The sequence below is a fragment of the Actinia tenebrosa genome, unplaced genomic scaffold, assembly GCF_029948245.1.
Source record: "Actinia tenebrosa isolate PJP-AT-01 unplaced genomic scaffold, QUT_ActTen_1.0 PGA_scaffold0__85_contigs__length_37466705, whole genome shotgun sequence".
Taxonomy (NCBI): Eukaryota; Metazoa; Cnidaria; class Anthozoa; order Actiniaria; family Actiniidae; genus Actinia; species Actinia tenebrosa.
In genome coordinates this window covers 31,781,245-31,801,119 of record NW_028292569.1, presented here as the reverse complement: position 1 = coordinate 31,801,119, position 19,875 = coordinate 31,781,245, and the positions used below count along the sequence as shown (strand labels likewise).

Sequence of the window (19,875 nt, the reverse complement as noted above, 5' to 3'; positions counted from 1 at the left end):
GTGGATATATTGTGCAGTGACCTTGACGGTGCTGTGCGTGAGCTTCCTGATTGATAACCAGTGTTCTCGCGTGCTGTGATTGGCTTGAAAGATATATTCAGTTCCGCGTGTCATGACTGTGTCGCTACTGCGTGCAGTTGCGTGTCATAGAACTACAAGAATAACTTTTCTTTTCTTGGTACAGGTTCACCATCGACAGCACAAGGGGTATTATAAAGACGGCTGCCATCTTGGACCGGGAAACCGTCAAAACCCACTCAATACAAGTTCTTGCGCAAGACTCGGGCTCCCCGAAACTCTCGGCAGAAGTTGGTGTGACTGTCAACGTTACGGACATCAATGATCACAGGCCCAAGTTTGGTCAGCGGAGTTACACAGTAACAGTGCTGGAAAAGAGTCCTCCGCGAGTGATTCTGACTGTTTTGGTAAGAAAACCCTACTTTCTTGGATCTCGAACCTGTATGGCTCTTCAAAAAAACTTATTATTTTGTAAAGAGCGCAAAGGATCATGGACAAATATACATTCCTCTTAAAACGATCTCCATGGTAACCGGATTCAATTTCATTGCATTTAGTTAATCAATTATTTATTTCTCTAGGCAACTGATGCGGACCTTGGCATCAATGCGCACCTATCCTACGTCATCGAAAGTGGTAACCTTGACAACAGCTTTGTTATCAACCGCGATACCGGTGCCATAGCAACAACGAAAGCGCTAGATAGAGAAAAAAGAGCGTCGTACTCATTGTTAATCACTGTGTCGGATCTCCATGGCAACGAGGCTGCTGGAATACCCCTTAAAGATTCTGCTATTGTTGAAGTCACGATACAGGTTCGCGAGGAAATCCATTCATTAAGACTTGAAAATACTTAACATTTCAAAGTGACAGAAAACGAAACCAAATAGAGCTAGAGGCAAAATATGATGAAATAGAAAGACCAGCGATAAGACTAAGTGTGATCAAGCAAACTGTACTTCCTTTAATCACAGGGCGGGGTTGGCCATCTAGTGAGGGCTAGTGGAGGAGGAGGAAGAGGAAGGGGAAGAGGAGAAGAGGAAGAGGAAGAGGAAGAGAGGAGGAGGAGGGCGTGAGGGGTGAGAGGAGGAGGAGGAGGAGAAAGAAGGAGCAGAAGGAGAGACGGAGGAGGGAGAGAAGAAGAAGAAGATGAGGAGAAGAGGAGGAGGAGGAAGGGGGGGGAATATCTTTTATTTTATTTTTATTAAATTATTTATTATGTCTTTATTATTTATTTTATATTTTATTATTTTTTTTATTTATTTTATTATTATTATTTTGTTTTTTATTCTTTTGTTTTTATTATTTTCTTTTGTTGTTCTTATTTTATTCTTGTTTTTTCTTTTCTTTTGTTTCTTCTTCTTCTTCTTCTTGTTTCTTCTTCTTCTTCTTCTTGTTCTTCTTCTTCTTCTTCTTCTTCTTGTTGTTTCTTCTTCTTGTTGTTGTTTCTTCTTCTTCTTCTTCTTCTTCTTCTTGTTTCTTCTTCTTCTTCCAGCCATTAACTTTGTTGTTTGTAATGTTTCTTCACAGGACATCAACGACAACAAACCAGTCTTTTCCAAGTCACTCTACTCCCTGACCATACCAGAGAATGTCGCAATAGGTAAAGATATCCTCAAAGTCCAGGCAATAGACTTAGACGAAGGGAGAAACCGCGATCTATATTATAGTATTGTCAGCGGTAACTCCCCTGAAAGGTTCTTCATTGATGCATCTAGTGGGATTCTCTATGTAAAGAGTGCCTTGGATAGAGACCCTCCAAGAAGCGAGATTTCATTTAATCTAAAGGTAAACATACATTCTTATTCTCTGTAAAGATAAATCATAGCGTGAGTCAAAATTGCTCTATATTCGTTAAAATGTCTAGTTGGGAATAATGATAAAACAAAGAAGAAACTAGGAAAAAATCTAAAGGAAAGTATCTATACTCTTCATCTGGAGAAAATAGGTGCCTTTGAAATTTTTCACGAGTCTGAAAGAAACTTCTTGCTTCCGGTAGAGATCCTTTCAAACATGTTTCGTTAATGACGGTAAATATTTGAAATATTAAAGGACAAGAAGAGTTTGCCCGTCATTTACAGTATTGATTCTGTTAATTAAATATATTGTTTTATATCTATACTAAAGGTGATGGTAACTGATGCCGGCAACAGCTCCCTCAACTCCACTACCACGGTACGATTCCCTTTAGATTTAGTATTTACAATTAACTCGTAGGCCTTTGTGCAGTTTTTCTGTTCTTTAAGCGAAAGAACTACTTAATGCAAAAGAAGGCTGCTATGCCTATTGGTATAACGAATGAAACCAACTGCGCTTGCAAATCGTTCATTAAATGTCGAATTTGACTTTACATGACGTCATCTGATACGTCACTGATACATCATAAACGAAACCTACTACAAATCTTTTGTTACATAAAATTACGTGACGTGATCGCCTGTCACATATGACGTGACAAGTTACACTAACTTTCGGCTGTAATGTGACGTAAGACCACATGACAGCTATGACGTCATGTCGTCAAGAATTAGAGAAATAATAATAATAATAATAATAATAATAATATTTTGATAACGATGTTTTTAATGAACAATAGGTCGTCATTAGTGTATCTGATGTCAACGACAGTCCTCCTGAATTCACTTCCGGTGAGTAGCTTGAGTATCAAGATGTAGACACGTGTTTATTTTGTCCTTATTCACATTTTGATTTGTTTTTCATAGAAACGTATACCGTTTTTATTCCCGAGAACATTACTTCCGGAACAGTCATTCTCCAACCGAGCTGCGTAGACAGAGACCTGGGTTCTAATGGACAAATATCTTACTCTATATCTTCAGGAAACGAAGAGGTATGACTGCGCATGCGCGTGATATTCTTATAAAGCAAATATATCTTTAGAAATGCAATTATATTATATTGGGGTACAACTTTGAAACGTCATCTCACACACGGCACGGTTACGGTACAGAAACGACGAAATACTTTAAACTAATAAGAGTACACACGATCAAAAAACTGGAACATGCCTTTATCATGGCTGCGTCGCGTCACGGCTTGGTGCAGCACGGCATGGCACGAGATGGCACGCCATGACATGTCACTATACGTCACGATATGTAACGTCACTAGAAGGCACGGCGTATTTACACGTCATGTCACGTCGCGGCAAGGCACGTCATGGCACGAGATGGCACTTCATGACACGTCACTATACGTCACGATATGTATCGTCACGAGACGGCACGGCGTATTTACACGTCATGTCACGGCGCGCAAAGGCACGTCCGACGCAAGAGTATAAGAGAGTCATATCAAATCCTGTCTACTGTTCAATTTCTTATTGTAATGTATCCTGTCTTTCATTTCCAGTCTCCTGTCAAGTTTGCTGTAGATCGTGACAATGGGCGCTTGTCAGTTTCTAGTGGATTTGACTATGGCGTCAGCAGAAAGAAATACACCCTGATCATCACCGCAAAGGATTCTGGACAGCCTTCTCTTACAGGGTATATAGTCTAGTATGTTATGAAGCTAATATGGGGGATTGGCGCTCCTTAATGGCCTGAGGGATACTATCACCATTAGAGAGACGTTTCGCACCTATCTTTGCGATATCAGATCATTTGGTTGTAAGCATTAAAAAATATTTCATGCGTCTAAAAGAAGGAAAGTAAAATAAGTGTTACATGGTACGGCTTGAACAACTGGGATTGTGTTCTCGTTTTTCATGTTCATCTTCTAGATATATATATATATATAAACCAATTTGTGAGGGCGTCTTAAACTATTATTATAACTATAATGTTTCAGAAACGCGACCGTGATTGTGAATCTTGAAAACGTCAACGATAATACTCCAGTGTTCAGCCAGAGAGAATACCTCTTCACAGTACAAGAGGTAAGAATGAAAAAAGAAATGAATTTGAAGCATGAATAATCAATCGATAGGAAGTTTGGAAAACGAACACACAATCTAGTTACATTGCAGTAATAATGTTTTCATACATTTGTTATTTTTTAGGGCTCGTACATCAATAACGACAAGGCTATTGGTAAGGTCACCGCGACTGATTCTGACAATGATTCTGAGAACTCTCCTTTTGGACGAGTCATTTACAGCTTCATCAACCAATCGAGTACGTATGCAGGTTGATTTTAGCGCGTTAACCCAACCATCAAGCTTTAAATTTTATCGACTTAAGCTGAAACAAGGTCTTTCACAGATTGAACCCTGAATCATCCTCTGGGCTGGTCTAAGTCAGGGCATGACTAACTCACAGATCAAACCCTGAAACAACCTCTGGGCTGTTCTAAGTCAGGGCATGGCTAACTCACTGATCGAATCGGGATTTAGCGTGTTGGGTTTTGCGGAGGGAGGGTAACCAAAGAATCTGGAGAACAACTCTTGCCGGAATCAAGGGAGTGATATAACTAGCTCTACTCATGATATTGTCGAGTCTGGGAAGTCTTTGCAGAAGACCCAAGTATTCACAGATTCCATAAACGTATCGTACAATACACATCTCTCATCTACCTTGCATTCTTCCCAACTTTTTATTTATTTATCACTTCTACCGATTCAGGTTACTATAGAGACCATCACTGGCCGCTGACCACACTAGACAACGGGCTCAACACCATTGATATCAGTGGGGGTGTGACTGCACGTGCAGTTGGTAGTGCAACGATTGAAGCAGATCCTTATCTTGGTAACGTGATTTCATTGAGTGGCTCTGAGGCCTGGATACGAGTTGGGGATTTTGAAAGTAAGTAAAAAGGTCCAGTCTGGGGTTCCTGTGCGTTTTGCAAAAACAACTTGCTTTGCGCATGCTCAGAAATTAAGATCAACACACAAAACACTCGTTGATAGCTTCGATTCTTCCCAAGATAATAATTAAACGCCGGCTCAAGAGTATAAGCGCAGACCGCTTACCATAAAAAATAGTAAGCGTCTTGTTTAATGTCCTAGATTGTGTGCGCTGACAAAATAAAACGCAGGCCCAAGAGTTTTAGCGCAGACCGCAGACCAAAAGAAACGGTAGGCTCTCAAAACGAAAGTAAATGGGATAAAATAAATGATCATTCTCATGAAATATGAGCTGAGTTTTGAACGACTAAATTTAGATTGTAATGGGGCTAGAACAACGTAAATGCGAGCTGACATTTATTCAGCTCTCAGACTGAGTTTAGACGTGTTCTTAAAAGGTTTCACACATTGTGGTGTGGGTGTTCCTTCCGATTGAATTCAGTACCGAGTTGACCTCCCATTTCCCTTGGCCTACGACAGGTGTTACAGAACAAACCACTCGATTGATCTCTTGGTTGTAGGTTGATCGTTCATAGCCAGCTGGAGTTCCTCTGCCCGAGAGACTACATCAGTTTATAATTGAAGTTTGAAGGTTTGCTAGGTTCCTCCCTTGATTCGCAAGTTCTCTGGTTTTCCTCACTCCGCAAAATCAAACCCACTAAATTCCGATTCAATCTGTGAATGAGCCGTGCCCTAACGTTGATTAAACACAGTTAGAAGTTGTTTCAGGGTTAAATCTCTTTCTACTCTTAATGAAATATACCACAAAGCATACAGAATGAAATGGAAAGGAAATAGATAAGAAAACTGTTTAAAAAATCTAAAAATATATAAATAATAATTTTATGATAAAAGAAATTAGAAAAATTTTTTTTTTATTCGATTGAGTAATTATTGTTTATTCGTCGTTGTTAGGATTTTTTTTTTTTTTTTTTTTTGACTACACCAACTCATTAACTCCAATTAAGAGTTACTTAAGACCTCAAATTCAAACGGAGATTATGAAGTAGATTTAATGAAGAAAAATATAAATGTATTAAAAATTTTCGACAAATCATTGATTGAAATTTCAAAATCTCGGCACGTCCAACAGAGCTATTAAGACATTTCTGCCAATGAAAAACCTCGGCTATTTATCGCATCACTCCCTATTTATTTTACTCCCTGCTATGAATCGATGGCTGGTTTTTTAGAGAATTGAGAACGAACATATGAATGTTTTTTAATATGCCTCGTAAATCTATTTTAAACGAAGTCTTTATATTAACAAATTGTCTTATTTTCACTAGCTTGACTAGATTTTATGACGCTCCTATCTAATTAACGGGCGAGAGAATCAAGTAAAAATTGGCTTGTTTTTCTTAGTGAAGTTAATAAGACATGGAATTCAATAGTTTTAGTTTCCTCTGTTGTTGAGTTTTCTAGTAGATTAAGAAGATTAAGAAAGAGTTAAGTGTTTTTTCTACAGATTGAACAAATCCTATTAAAACTCAGTGATTGCTAAAAAAAAAAACAAAAAAAAAAATCACTAGAACAAAAATCTACTTCCCTACCCCCCAGCGACAAGATATACCAAAATTAATGCCATGATGTATGGACTTGATATCCAATTTCTCCTTCGCCGACCCCCAGGGACGTTTATTTCTGGATTTCTGAGGTGACAAATTACAGTCATGTGACTTTTTCTTAATCAAGCATTGTGATTGGCTGCTATCATATGCTTTTGATTGGCTGTGAGGCGAGGCCATATCGGGATTACGAATCTTTGCATTTATTCGCACTTGACACTCGTCCAAGCGAACATGTTTGTTGTTCGATAGATAACCATGAGTCTCAATAATAATTCTAGCTACAGAATTCAAGGACAGAATGATTCATCAGTTACTAATGTTGCTGATTTTCGTCTACCGAGATGGTACGTCGTATGTCTGAGCTTCATTTCAATCCTCACTACAGCAGGCAACGGTTTTGTTATTTTACTTATTTGTACAAGGAAGCGCCTTCGACGAAGAGCATCTCCAAACTGGTTGATCCTATCTCTTGGAGTAGCAGATTTTTGCGTAGGCTCTTTCAATATTCCAATCATCCTTATAAGAGATCACTTTGATAATCAATATGGGAGTGTTTTCTCCAAAATCGTGACTATAGGATATGGGATTTTCATTAGCGCTTCGATTACAAATCTATGTTTCTTGACTATCGATATTTACCTCGCTGTTGTCCATCCTTTTGTGTACTCCAAGTTCATGAAGCCATCGAGAACACTGTTGTTAATTTTTATCGCTTGGCTTGTCCCAGTTTTGCAAAAAGTCCCTTTGATTGTGTCACTCAGTGTCGATCGCTTAAAAGAAGAAACGAAGTATCTTTACGAAGTGAGTAGGTTTATAATGCTTGCTTTATTACCAAGTCTTTTTATGGCTTACGCATATGTGAGGATATTTTTCGTGGTGCGAGGCCATCGAATGAACATTGAGAAACATGAAATGCAAATTATGACCAACGATTTTAAACCTAATCTTCAAAAACAACGAAGCAAGTTCTTGACTAACGACGGCACAGTCAAAGCTGTAGGGATTGTAGTTTTAATCTTTCTTATTTGTAATGGTTTTTTTCAGTATTCGTCTTTATCTTATTTGGTTTCAAGCGTTCATTTGACGCCTTTCTGGTATTTTATTATTTGGATTTTAAAATATTTCAACTCGGCGTCGAATTTTTTCGTGTATTCTGTAGTAAGGACGGACTTTAGTAAGGAAATGAGGATACTCGTACGAAAGTACTGGATGGCCAGAAGCACAAACACTTTTTAACTTAGATTAAAGGAGTCCAGGTTTATTTCGATCTTAATCTAATAATCACAGTGACAACGAGGAGAAGCAGGGCTGGTGAGAACGAGAAGAAGGAAAAGGAGTAGAAGAAGAAGAAGAAGAAGAAGAAGAAGAAGAAGAAGAAGAAGGAGGAGGAGGAGGAGGAGGAGGAGGAGAAGAAGAAGAAGAAGAGGAAGAGGAAGAAGAAGAAGAAGAGAAGAAAGAGGAAGATAAAAACAAATGAACGAGATAAAAAAGAAGAAGAGAACAAAGAGGAAAAATTTTAATTCTTTTTGTTTTTAAAATTTAACCGTCATACATAATAAATATTTGTCAATTACCATCACTAAACGTTTCTCAATTATTATTACTGCGCATGCGCGCGTGTGCTTATATTAAAATTTTAAAAAATCGAAATTTCTTAAGCTGTTCTTGAATGAGACCTTTTTACCTCGAGTGTAATATTTTCCCATTTCAGACCACGTATCATTACCTAGAGTATTGTATTTTTGTTTAGCGGTTGCGCATGAGAAGACATGAATATAGATACAACTCAAACGTGGTCTGAAATAGGGAAAACATTACGCCTAAGAGGACTAGTTTCTAATGGTTTTGGCACAGGTGGTTTTAGCTTATGTTATGAAAAGACACCAAGCAAGGCCTCCCTGCTGATGATTTGATTGGATAATTGGTAATGAAGAGCATTAAGTGGATTAGGAGAGCTTTGAAGCTTATACCAAAGCATTGATCATAAGATAGGAAGCTGGAAGGTCATATAATAAGTGATCTTGAGGACGACGATCCTTGGAAGAAGACTAGGTGATTATCCAGGGGGTCTAGTGATGTGAAGAGCAGATGGAAGGATGAATGGGATGAGATAAAAAGGATAAATGAAATGAATGAATGAAAAAAAAAAAAAAAGATAAATGGATGGACGAAAGAAAATAGAAAATTCTTTCTTAATTTTGGTAAATTTTGAAAAATGCCTTTTTTAAATTTTATGTTTGTTTGGTGTGTTGTTTTCTCTGATATTTCTCTGGGTTTTTCAGTTTTCCTCCCTCCGTGAAAATCAATGCAGGTTGAGTTTGTTTAAAGTGTGTGTTCTCTCCCTAGCCACAAAGGTTTCTCTAACGGTTCTACAATCCTCCCCCTTACTTAACAATCAACATGTGAGTTAAGTGTTGTATGTTCTAAATATAAAATGTAGTGGAAGTGCGCGTGGAGCAAACCTCAAGGAAGATTCCCTCACAGGGAGTAATGCTTGTAATTCATATGCTTTTAAAAATATAATTTACTCTACAGATCAATGTATTAGTGATCCTTCACGTTGTGCTGATGGCCTAACCGTAGCGTTTTGGTTGCTGTTCCGTGGAGGCCGCTACATTATCTCCTCCGGTGGACAATCTCAGTTTGGTTCAGGATTCGCTTTTTATTACACCAAGGAAACTGGAAAATATTCACTTCTCTTGGCGACTTTCAGTCAGAAATGGGAGATAACATTGCATTCGATTCCCTTGGTGAATATCATCTTGTGTTTCTTTATTATTTTATATAAAATAACTGTTATTAATCTTGCGTTCTGATTGGTTGGAAGCGCGTGCTTTATGAAAGCACACAGCACGCGCGCGCGTTTTCTATTTCTCGAATAGTCAGTTGGTGGACTATTGTTGCGCAAAAGTAAACGCTCCGTAAACGGATAATAATCATTGTGCCCCAAAAAGCGCACGAAAGTACAATGTTTGCGCACGAAGACCCAAGGAAATTGCGCACGTGTTTACGTAGACATTGACCAGACAAGTGTGCGCAGATACAGTGGGTTCGCTAACACTATAGAGAATAATTACAAACTTATTACCCCTCCTTTAATTTAATTTTTTGCTTCTGTGGCGCCCAAATAAAGGCAAGAAATGCTAAAGAAGCCCGTTTGAATAAAAACCGGGAAAAAACCTAGCTAGATGCGAATTTGTCACGCAGGAACAAATATACTAGTATAAATTAATATTGTTATCACCAGACGTGGTTTTATGCAACATTCACATGGAATAGCCAATCAGGACTCAGATACTACGAAAATGGACTCTTAGTCCAGTCCTCCTCGGTCAGCACGAGTGTGTCACGTGCTTCGGATGCATTTACAGTTTTAAGTATTGGAAAACCAAACAACATCGATAAACTCGATTACTATGGTAACCTGAGCATCAGCGATCTGATGATTTGGAAAAAGGAGCTTATGGCTGAAGAGGTGCTTCATTCGTATCGCATATCACGTGAGTTAGATACAAACTGCGCATGCCTGAAAAATTGCGACAGAATAATTTGAGAATTAAGGAAACAACTTGATAAAAGCGATTTTGTTAAGATAATGTTAAATGTACTTGCGATTGTAGGCAATGCAAACTGAAGATTGATTTTTTTTCATGAAATTGTATTTAATTTTATTATATAGATATCGATGAAATGCCAGGTTTTCTCTAGTGTCGAAAACCTAATATCTTTCACCAGTAGAAGATACCATATCTTTCACACGTGAAGATATCGCTGTTCAATCGGCTTGCTATTTTGATAAAGAATTTTTGAGCTTTTGTTTAATTTAAGTTCATCGATATCTATATAATAAACAGAACATTACATGGTTGCTTGGAGATACGAATTTTATCTTCTCGTGCTCAATTTAGATATCTCACTCGTTCGCTGCGCTCACTCGTGAGATATCAATTGAACACTCGAAGATAAAATTCGTATCTCCGCGCGTCCATGTAATATCTTCTATGTATCGTGTAAATCGTATAAAAAACAGTTCAAAAGTCGCATCGATTCTGCTTTAAAATAAACGTGTCGACTTTTTTAATTTCAAAATGATTTATGTTATATTGCTTGATAGGTCACGTGACCGGCAAACCAATGCCTACGTTACCTCAATATATTGGTAAGTAGCATTCTTGTTTTACGAGCACTCATGAAATGGATCATGGGATTCGTAAGAGCTAAATGATTTGGGCTACCTGTGTCAGGAACGATTGGGTGACAAACGAGCATGCGTACATATAAGAATACACAGGTAGCCCAGTAACACTAAATGACGTCAAAACCTCTTGCAGCTTTATATATAGAGAGCGTTCTCACTCACGTGACAAGGCAGCCATATTGGTGTACCAAACAACAGAAACTTTCTGCACAGTTTTTGCATAAAAATAGAGTTCAAATTCCCAAGGATAGAAAATATGTCCAATATGGCCGCTGTGACGTAACGTAAAAACGCTCTATTATCTATTTGCAGGTTCTTTTGACATCAGCCCAACAACGGGTGAAATAAAAGCAGTTGGCTTACTAGATAGAGAAACAAAGCCAAATTATACCTTAGATGTGGCAGCCACAGACATGGACCCAGTCAAACCGCGGCGAAATACGTCCGTGGTACTTGTAGAGGTCCTGGATACTAATGACAATGCTCCAGTGTTTAGTCAAGAGAGTTACGTCACAACTATGGTAGAACACTCGGCACCAGGCCACACCGTTATTCAGGTAATTAGTCGGCCCCAGGACGCTCGATTATTTTCATTCTTGGGTAGACTTGGGTAGACTGCAAAAAGATAAACTATAGTCAATGATGCATTTCATCAAGGGTAAAGTTCATTACGGGTAACCCCCTTTGTATATCTTTCGCGCCATTTTTCAATTGGCAGCTTGTCTAAACACTTTTGTCCTTATAGTTTAAAATTCCTGCCTTCGCGAAGAAGCTCAGCTCATATTACATGCCCAAATCTCATAAATATGCCTCTTTTGTGAGCATAAATATTTTGATATCTTTCCTATTAAGGTTCACGCATCAGACAGAGACAGTGGTACCAACAGTAATATCTCTTACAGTATCGTAAGCGGAAACACAGATTTAGGATTCACAATCAATAGTAATACTGGGGTCATCAGCCCTGCAAAAGACATCGATCGAGAAAAAATACAGCAGTATTTACTTGGCGTCCAGGCTAGGGATGGTAAGTGATGAATAGCTTAAATATATCAATTAACTATATCGTTTGATTATAAAATATTTGAAATAAAATCAAATATAATTTTTTGACTACGGTTCTAGAATGTTCATATTTTAAGGAGATCACGAATGCACGCAATTTATATGCTTCATCAGTATAAAAAATGAGGAATCGCCTCTTGGAAATACTTCCCCTAAGAGTCCCACAATGCACTGCAATGCCAACTCGACCCAGTTTTTCCTCAACCTCAGAAAGACTAAAACAATACGGATGAAAGGGATCCTATTTTTTTGTATAAAGCAATCTATTGCATCTGACTGAAAATGTTTCGTAACATACTGTGTATTGCAACTTTAGATCCTTGAGATGTCAAAACTCTCCACCTTGTTGGACTAGCAGTGCTGTCCAGAAATGATAGAGCTTTTGATATCAGATGGTCTTTAGGTTTAGAGAATTGATATTATATTCTTTCTAGGCGGAAGTCCATCATTACAGGCAACTGTACAGGTTACCATTAATATTGGGGATATCAACGACAACACACCAGTCATTACTCCATCGACGTACAGCGCAAACGTGTTGGAGAATAAACCTCCGGGGCAAGTTGTTCTCAAGGTACAATCGGGATAGATCCCTTGCCGGTTGATTTCGTAGAGGAATTGTTCTGGGGGACTAAACAATAGGCCGTCTTTTCTTATGCAAAAAGCATTCATTCTCGGGACTAAGTGCAAGGAGTCTATAGACCTCTAACTTGGAAGTAATATTTGTGAAGACCACGTATCAGTCATTCTTTTGAGAATAATATTATTTGTTTTAGTTGTATCCATATTCATGTGTCTTGTCATGTCTTGTGCAAGCACTGAACAAAGAAATTATGACACGTGGTCTAAATAGGAATACTTACTTATTAGCGTCGAAATCTTAAGTAATAAGCGCAGCACTCACTTTAGCTTTTATAACCAAGGTGTGAAAAAAGAAAAGCACTGTTAATGAACAGCACACTACCGAGCATACGTACGCTGCTTCCGATCCCGACGCTAGTCTGTTTCCCTTTTAGCTTTCTGTGTTGGACCCAGACCACTTATTGAACGGACAGATCGCCTTCACTGTGAACAGCGACAATTTTGTTGTAAACGACACTAATGGTGAACTACTTACAACACGAGAGCTGGATAGAGAAATCAAGTCTAACTACGACCTGACTATTACTGCAAATGATAAAGGAAGCCCACCAAAGGTAAGTAAGACGTTTGTTTGTTGCCATTTGGTTTATTATGAACCCTGTGGTGTAACTTTGATGAATGCGTGACAAGTGACAGTCACAATTGATAAACTTGTGACCCTCTATGGTTAAAGTCTCTAATTAAGACTTGGTCAGCAGAGTCACGACGAGAGAGTATTGTGTCACGTGTCATTTCCTTTAGTATAATTACTCTGTTTAACGTTTGAGAGAAGCAAATGAAAGAGGACCTATTCTCTATCCCTTGAGCAATATCTATTGCTTTTAACTAATCGATTTTCATTCATCAGTCGTCTTCGATAAAGGTTCGTGTAACTGTACTCGACGAGAACGACAACGTCCCTCAGTTCACCAAGTCACTCTACCAAGCTCTTATCGTGGAAAACATGACACTTGGTTCTCATATACTACAAGTCTCTGCTACTGATCCTGACCAGGGTAGTAACGGGGACATTGCCTATTCTATCAAAGGTAGTGACGGAATTTTTGTCATCAATGAGACATCAGGTAAGACTACTTTTGAATAAAAACCAGGATAAAAGAGAATGGAAACGAAAAAAATAGAGATAAAGATAGAGAGGGAACTTGATAAATGGCAACAAAATGGTCTTTTTTCACCAATTGGCGTTTACACACTTACGTCTGACGTCTTATACCCACAGGTGTAATTAGCGTGATTTCATTGGTCGATCGAGAGGCAAGGCCAGGTGGATTCTCTCTCACTGTTACAGCACGTGACCATGGGTACCCAAAACCAAACGTCGCCACAGCCCGCGTTAACATTACAGTCTCAGACATCAACGACAACAAACCTAGATTTCACAAGTTTACGTACATGGGTGTGGTCCGTGAGGACAGTGACATTGGTGCAGTGGTGGTAGAAGTGAGGGCAACAGATAACGACGATGGTTTGGCCGGAATGATTCTATACTCCATAACTGGTAAGAATTCTTTAAGATTCTTGAGTCATGGCAAAATATATTATTCTTAGCTCTACGCACTGATAACCTGTGAACGTTAGCAGAATTAGGGGAGTATTAGGGGGCCAGAACGTTCCCTTCGGGCTATCCGCAATCTCGTACCCAGAGCCCTTATTTCTTACTGCGCATGCTCGACGAAATAATTGGGCTCTGGAAAACTCCAATATTTCCTGTACTGTGATTGGTTCTCGAGAACAAAGGAAGATACCGGAAGTAAACATTACAGTACTAGGGAAAATAAACAAGATGGCGTCTCGAATTAAGTACACCAAAAAAGCCTGTAGGGCCGTATTTTTCAAAGTTTTGCCGGTTTTATAATGGAAATTGTATTGATGTCTATCCAATAGATATTTTCGGAGTTAGTTTAACTGAAAGCCATCTTCAAAACCTAATTTTCCAAGCGCAAATTCACATGCTCGTTGAACATCGTCCGCCATTTTGAATTTACCTAGTCTGTCATAATGCGCATGTGCGAGAAACCCAGAATCTGGGTCTTCCGGTTTGGAGTTTTCCAGAGCCCAATTATTTCGTCGAGCATGCGCAGTAAGAAATAAGGGCTCTGGTTACGAGATTGGGCTATCCGATGTGTGACTATATGGTGCTGTTTGTCAAGACGGCCTCGAACCAGCTTTGGAATTTATTATATCTGCACCCTCCCCCTCCCTAGTAATTGAGTTTACGACAGCTAAAAAGTACTCTTATTATACCCCAGATCCAAACTTATATTTTAAAAGATAATAGAGGCTATTACACTATTACATAAGATAAGGTAGATGTAATTACTTGGCTGTTGTTGTTATTCAAGGAGGCAACCCTGGTGGCTTGTTTGCAATTCTCAACACATCCGGGAATATCACTGTTGCTAAACCACTGGACAGGGAGACTAGGGGCGCGTATGAGCTTCAGGTGACGGCAACCGATCGAGCAGGTAAAGAAAACAGACAGGCAGACAACTCGACAGCTAGAAAGACAGACAGACAGACAAGTACGGATGACTGGTATCAAACATTAAAATACCAAAGCCCATTGTTTTTAAACCAAGCCAAAGCCCATTATTTTTGAACCCTAAGAGCAGCGTCTGAAAAACTGGAAAATCAAACAAACTCTACTCACATGGTCTAATAGTGGATATACCACGAAAAAGATCATCTAATTCTTTCATCTCTTTACAGCGGAACCCAAGTCATCTACAATAGAAGTAGACATCACTATCACAGACGCTAATGACAATCGTCCCTCGTTTATTAACGTGCCTTCAAATATCCTCGTCAGTGAATCAGCCTTATCTGGCACGCCTGTCTTTACAGTAATAGCCACTGACCAGGACCTTGGCATCAACAGTCAAGTTAGCTACTCAGGGTACTCCCCTGAGGGTAAATTTGTCATTGATGCTCAGTCAGGGGTTGTAAACACTGTTGGGAGTTTGGATTACGAAGATGTTAAAAAGTAGGTTACTAAACCGCATAAGAACATTTTCTTAGTTTTTGTTCATACAAAATGCGCAAAATTGAAATTTTAGATGTTCGGATAAAATGGCGGCCGCGTCTGGAAGTAGAGACTAAGGGCACGACTTTTTTCAATGTTTACTCTGGTTATCAAGTGTCATATGACGTTGAATTTTCGTTTCAATATCTCTTAAAGATACGTGTTTTATATGAAAGTCTGGGAAAATGGTGGCCGCGTCTTAAAGTCGGGACTAAGGGCACGAGCTGCTAAGCACGTCAAACGTAACTGCACTTTTCTATTTTTCTGTAGATACGTGTTTTATGTCATTGCTATGGATAAAGGCACACCACAACTTAACAGCACTACATTGCAACTCAATATTACCATAGTGGACGCTAACGACAACAATCCACAGTTCACTAAGCCAGCTTATAATACGAACATATCAGAGGCTGCGCAGATAGGAGATGACGTCATCCATGTATCAGCAACCGAGAAGGACTCGGGCCTAGGGTCTGTTGTTAGTTATAATATCTCTGCGGGGGACCCTGGTAGTAATTTTGTCATTGCCCACTCCTCGGTGAGCATATTTCATTTTTTCCATTCATTTTCTCCCATCCCATTTTCCTTTCATCCTAAATTCAGTGAGCTAATGACTTCTCGAAAATTTGTATAGGGACAGATTAAAGTCAGCAAGAGCCTCGATCGAGAGAGCCAATCAACGTATACTTTACTAGTGACCGCAAAGGATGGTGGGACTCCTCCAAGATTTGGACAGGCAACGGTAAGAATGATGTTCATTACATTCATTGTACATCCATAACATGTATGCATTGCACATGCGTCGATGAATATAAAAGACGTCCGAACTTCGACCTAAAGCATTTAGATCTTTTGTGCGCTTTCTCAATCAACTGCGACATCTCTATAACATGAGCCAGCTTAGCCTGCATAGTGGTGCTCTATGAGAGAGGAGCTGAAAGGGTTGGAAAGGGGCTCACTACACAGGCTAGACCCAGCTGGATATAAGTGTTTAAACAGTACAAAAGTTTGAATATTTTTCAGGTAACTATTCGTGTGATTGACGTCAATGACCGACCTCCAATCTTCAAATTCACAAAATATCAAAAAGAGTTTCCAGAAGACACCGCGGTAGGAAGTACTGTACTGAAAATAGAAGCACTGGACGAAGATACACCTGATAATACTCTGGTATGTACGACGAAATATCACTGCGATCACTACCATTATAAAGGTTTTACACCATCACGTGCCCATGACCAAAATACAGATTGGGCTGCCTGTGGCTAAAGGCCAGAACAATAGAATCCCTTTGCTCTGGGAATTTAATTCTTTCTTATTTCTTTCTTAGTTCGTGAATTTATATCTTGTATTCTTTTAACTAGTTGATTTATACAATTGTTGACGGACAAATCGGCGGCCATTTTGTGATCACAACCGAAAAGAATGACGGGAAATATACAGGTGTAATTAAAGTGGCGAAACCGCTGGACAGGGAAACCACAGATCTCTTTAACTTGAACGTAAGCAGCTTATGTCATATTGATAAAATTAATTTTATTACCGAAATTAAAAGAATTTGACCTGGAATTTTTTGGCACCGATTTCAGGTTTCTGTATCCGACGGATTACATACGGGATACACAACAGTGGAGTTTCGTCTTAGTGACGTCAATGATCGCAAACCCGAGTTTAATTCATCTGCTAATTATACTGCAGAAGTTGCCGAGGTAGGTCACGTTATGGGTATATCTTTGCATGCGCACGGGGTATAGTTTCCCAAAGTGGATTGTATTAGAAAGTATTAGAGTTTAATTACACTCATAGAACCTGAGGTAAGTCATATTAGGTTTCATTTGCGCATGCGCATAAATGAAATCTTTTGTATTTTGGACACGAAAATGGCGCGAAAAAAGTGGCATTGAAACTTCTAAACGATAGAGTGATTTTTATAAACCCGTGAAACAGATAACATTAGTTAGTGTACGTGTAATAGTGAAATGACAACAAAAGAACACAATGTAATTAGGGTCTACTAATTTGTATTAGGCTAGTGTGTATTTCACGGGTTTATGAAAACCCCTCTAGCTGGTACTACAATTTTCATTACAAACTTTAAATCTTATGATGAGAATTTTGTCAAATTTAACGATGCAAACTTGATGTACTTACAGAACACTCCAGGTGGATTACTGGTCATCCAGGTGACCGCTACTGACGACGACCTGGGATCTAGTGCTGTCATAACGTATTCTATTGCAGGTAACCGCTGACTTGTACATACTGCAGACGATAAGAATTTTTGAATGATTGGGATCTGTTATGATGAATGATAAAAGAACTTTCATCTATGTGTTGTGCCGTATTGAAGTATTCCTATTGGATGGTTAGTGCCTGAAGCTATATGCGTAGTGGATTAGGATGGGGATGGAATTCCTGTGGTTTTGCCGGTATTTTTTCGCGCCAAAACGCGCGCGGCTTTCTCCCCCCAAGCCTTCCCTTCTAATAAAATACTCTTTTTAAAGACATTTGGTCCTATTTTTAACCAAAAACATTGTGTCATTCTTAGGAACGGTGGGTAGATTCGTAATCAGTGAAAAAACTGGAGAAATAAGAACAAGCTCTTTGCCATTGAATCGAGAAACAAAGTCATTTTATACGCTTAAAGTAACTGCGTCTGACAAGGGAGGAAACCAAGTAAGTCTGTTCACGTGGGAGTACGATGATTTTAGTACTGGGCTACCTGCGAATTCTGGTGTCCACTTGTCTTCAGCTTGTCTTACGCTTTTGTACTTCATAATTTTTCCTCGGTAGTGTTATGAATATGCGCTATCCGTCCTTGAACACGCTTTCTTCATTTTGTGTACTGGACTACCTGTTGTTTCTGGTGCATGGTCTTCACTGGTAATGAGGCTTGCGTTACTCTTTTGTACTCTACACTATTGCTCGGTAGTATAAACAAAAAGCGCTCTATGTCCTGAGCCACGCTTTCCTCCCTGGACCACGTTTTTACCCCTTATTTCTCCTTTTACAGGGTTTTACAGATGTTTTTGTTCGAGTCCTTGACAAGAATGACAATTCCCCAGTATTCAACCCTTTGTCTTATACAGTCACACTGACCGAAGGACCCAACACAAGTGGAGTGTTTGTTACTAATGTTAGTGCTACAGATGGCGACGAAGGAATAAACCAGTTAATAGAGTATTCTATTGTCTCAGGAAACATTGACGATGTGTTTACAGTTGATAGTAGAAAGGTGAGTATAAAGGCCTTTAAAATGGCACACCAGAACTCCTTTTCTCAGAATCGCTCGATTGCACGTCTTGAACCAAGATTTAAGGAGGCAAGAGAATCTCACTAAGCTTTTTCCCGATTTGCTATCGATTTGAAATTATACAACAAATTTTCACGAGCGCGCGCTCTAATTGGATGAAAAACTATGGATTATCGGAGTTTGATTTTGTGGACCCACCCGTCGAATTTGTATACGCGCGCAAGAAATCTTGGGTAAAATTAAAAAAAAGAGGCTACATATTTGTTGACTTTTAATTATTTCAATCCAGGGAGAAATACACACCTCGAAGAATGTTGACAGAGAAGCTGAAGGAATATCAATAGATAATCTAGAAAGAGGGGTGTACCGACTGACCATCAGGGCCCGTGACCATGGCAACCCTGCTCAGTCAAGCACCGCGCTCGTAAGTAGATACAATATACGTGCTTTTCAATTTTAAACTTTTAAAACCAAAAAATAAGATGAACTTTTATTCTTTATAATGTTTTATGGTTGCTAAGGTTACTGTGCAAATTCTGGATATCAATGACAACCCGCCAGTTTTCCCGCCAAAAGGATACAAGACGATGATCTCTGAAGGAGCCAAGGCTAATCAAGACGTCATTGCTGCCATAGCAACCGACAAAGACGCGGGAGGAAACAGGAAATTGATGTATGAATTGATATCTGGCAACACTGGAGGTGAGTCCGCTGACCACTAATTCTTGATGCGCAATTTCGCTAGAGTTCATAATTGTCTCTGAAAAAATCCTAAATAAATGGTTTTTGTTTTGTATCATTTGAAGGGGATTTTACGCTTGATCCAGACACGGGTATGATCAAAACAGCAAGAAACCTAGAACGAGAGCAGACATTCTTGTACAATCTGACTATTGGAGCCGCTGACCAAGGGAAACCTTCCTTCTCAGCAACGGTAACAGTCAAGAACTATCTTCCCATTGATGTTACTTCATGAGTAGAACTATTTTTGAGTATGTAGTAATACTACGCAATATTTTTCCTTCACAGACACGAGTTGAAATCACTGTGGGTGACATCAACGACAACAGTCCTGTCTTCAACCAACAGAACTATTCAGCATCTGTGTACGAAAACAGCCCCGTGGGGACCCATCTGGTGAACGTAAAGGCTAGTGATGCTGACAGTGGACAGAATGCTTATATCAGTTATAGCATCACAAGTGGGGATCCTATGAAAGTGTTTGGTGTTGTAACTAAGGTACACAACTGTAAATCATTTATTTGATTATAGGCGGTCAAGCTAGTTTGTTCGCTG

At 39.1% G+C, this 19,875-nt stretch overlaps 3 protein-coding genes across 3 annotated transcripts; all 3 read left to right on the top strand.

The window, feature by feature from the left end:
* The first annotated feature begins 508 nt into the window (after positions 1-508).
* On the top strand, positions 509-4,792 carry LOC148914086 (protocadherin alpha-4-like). The gene is made up of 10 exons (XM_089026251.1): positions 509-546; positions 671-833; positions 1,549-1,806; positions 2,146-2,193; positions 2,615-2,666; positions 2,742-2,869; positions 3,391-3,524; positions 3,829-3,916; positions 4,040-4,154; positions 4,602-4,792. Exons 1-10 carry the CDS (start codon positions 509-511, stop codon positions 4,790-4,792), a joined length of 1,215 nt encoding a protein of 404 aa, XP_088882377.1.
* Positions 4,793-6,613: 1,821 nt separating this feature from the next.
* Positions 6,614-7,781, top strand: LOC116298405 (trace amine-associated receptor 7d-like). The gene has a single exon (XM_089026073.1). The coding sequence runs from the start codon at positions 6,652-6,654 to the stop codon at positions 7,630-7,632; it is 981 nt and encodes a 326-aa protein (XP_088882199.1). The 5' UTR covers positions 6,614-6,651; the 3' UTR covers positions 7,633-7,781.
* An 11,307-nt stretch (positions 7,782-19,088) lies between these two features.
* LOC148914085 (cadherin-10-like) lies at positions 19,089-19,845 on the top strand. The gene is made up of 3 exons (XM_089026244.1): positions 19,089-19,281; positions 19,386-19,513; positions 19,609-19,845. Exons 1-3 carry the CDS (start codon positions 19,089-19,091, stop codon positions 19,843-19,845), a joined length of 558 nt encoding a protein of 185 aa, XP_088882370.1.
* Positions 19,846-19,875: the final 30 nt, after the last annotated feature.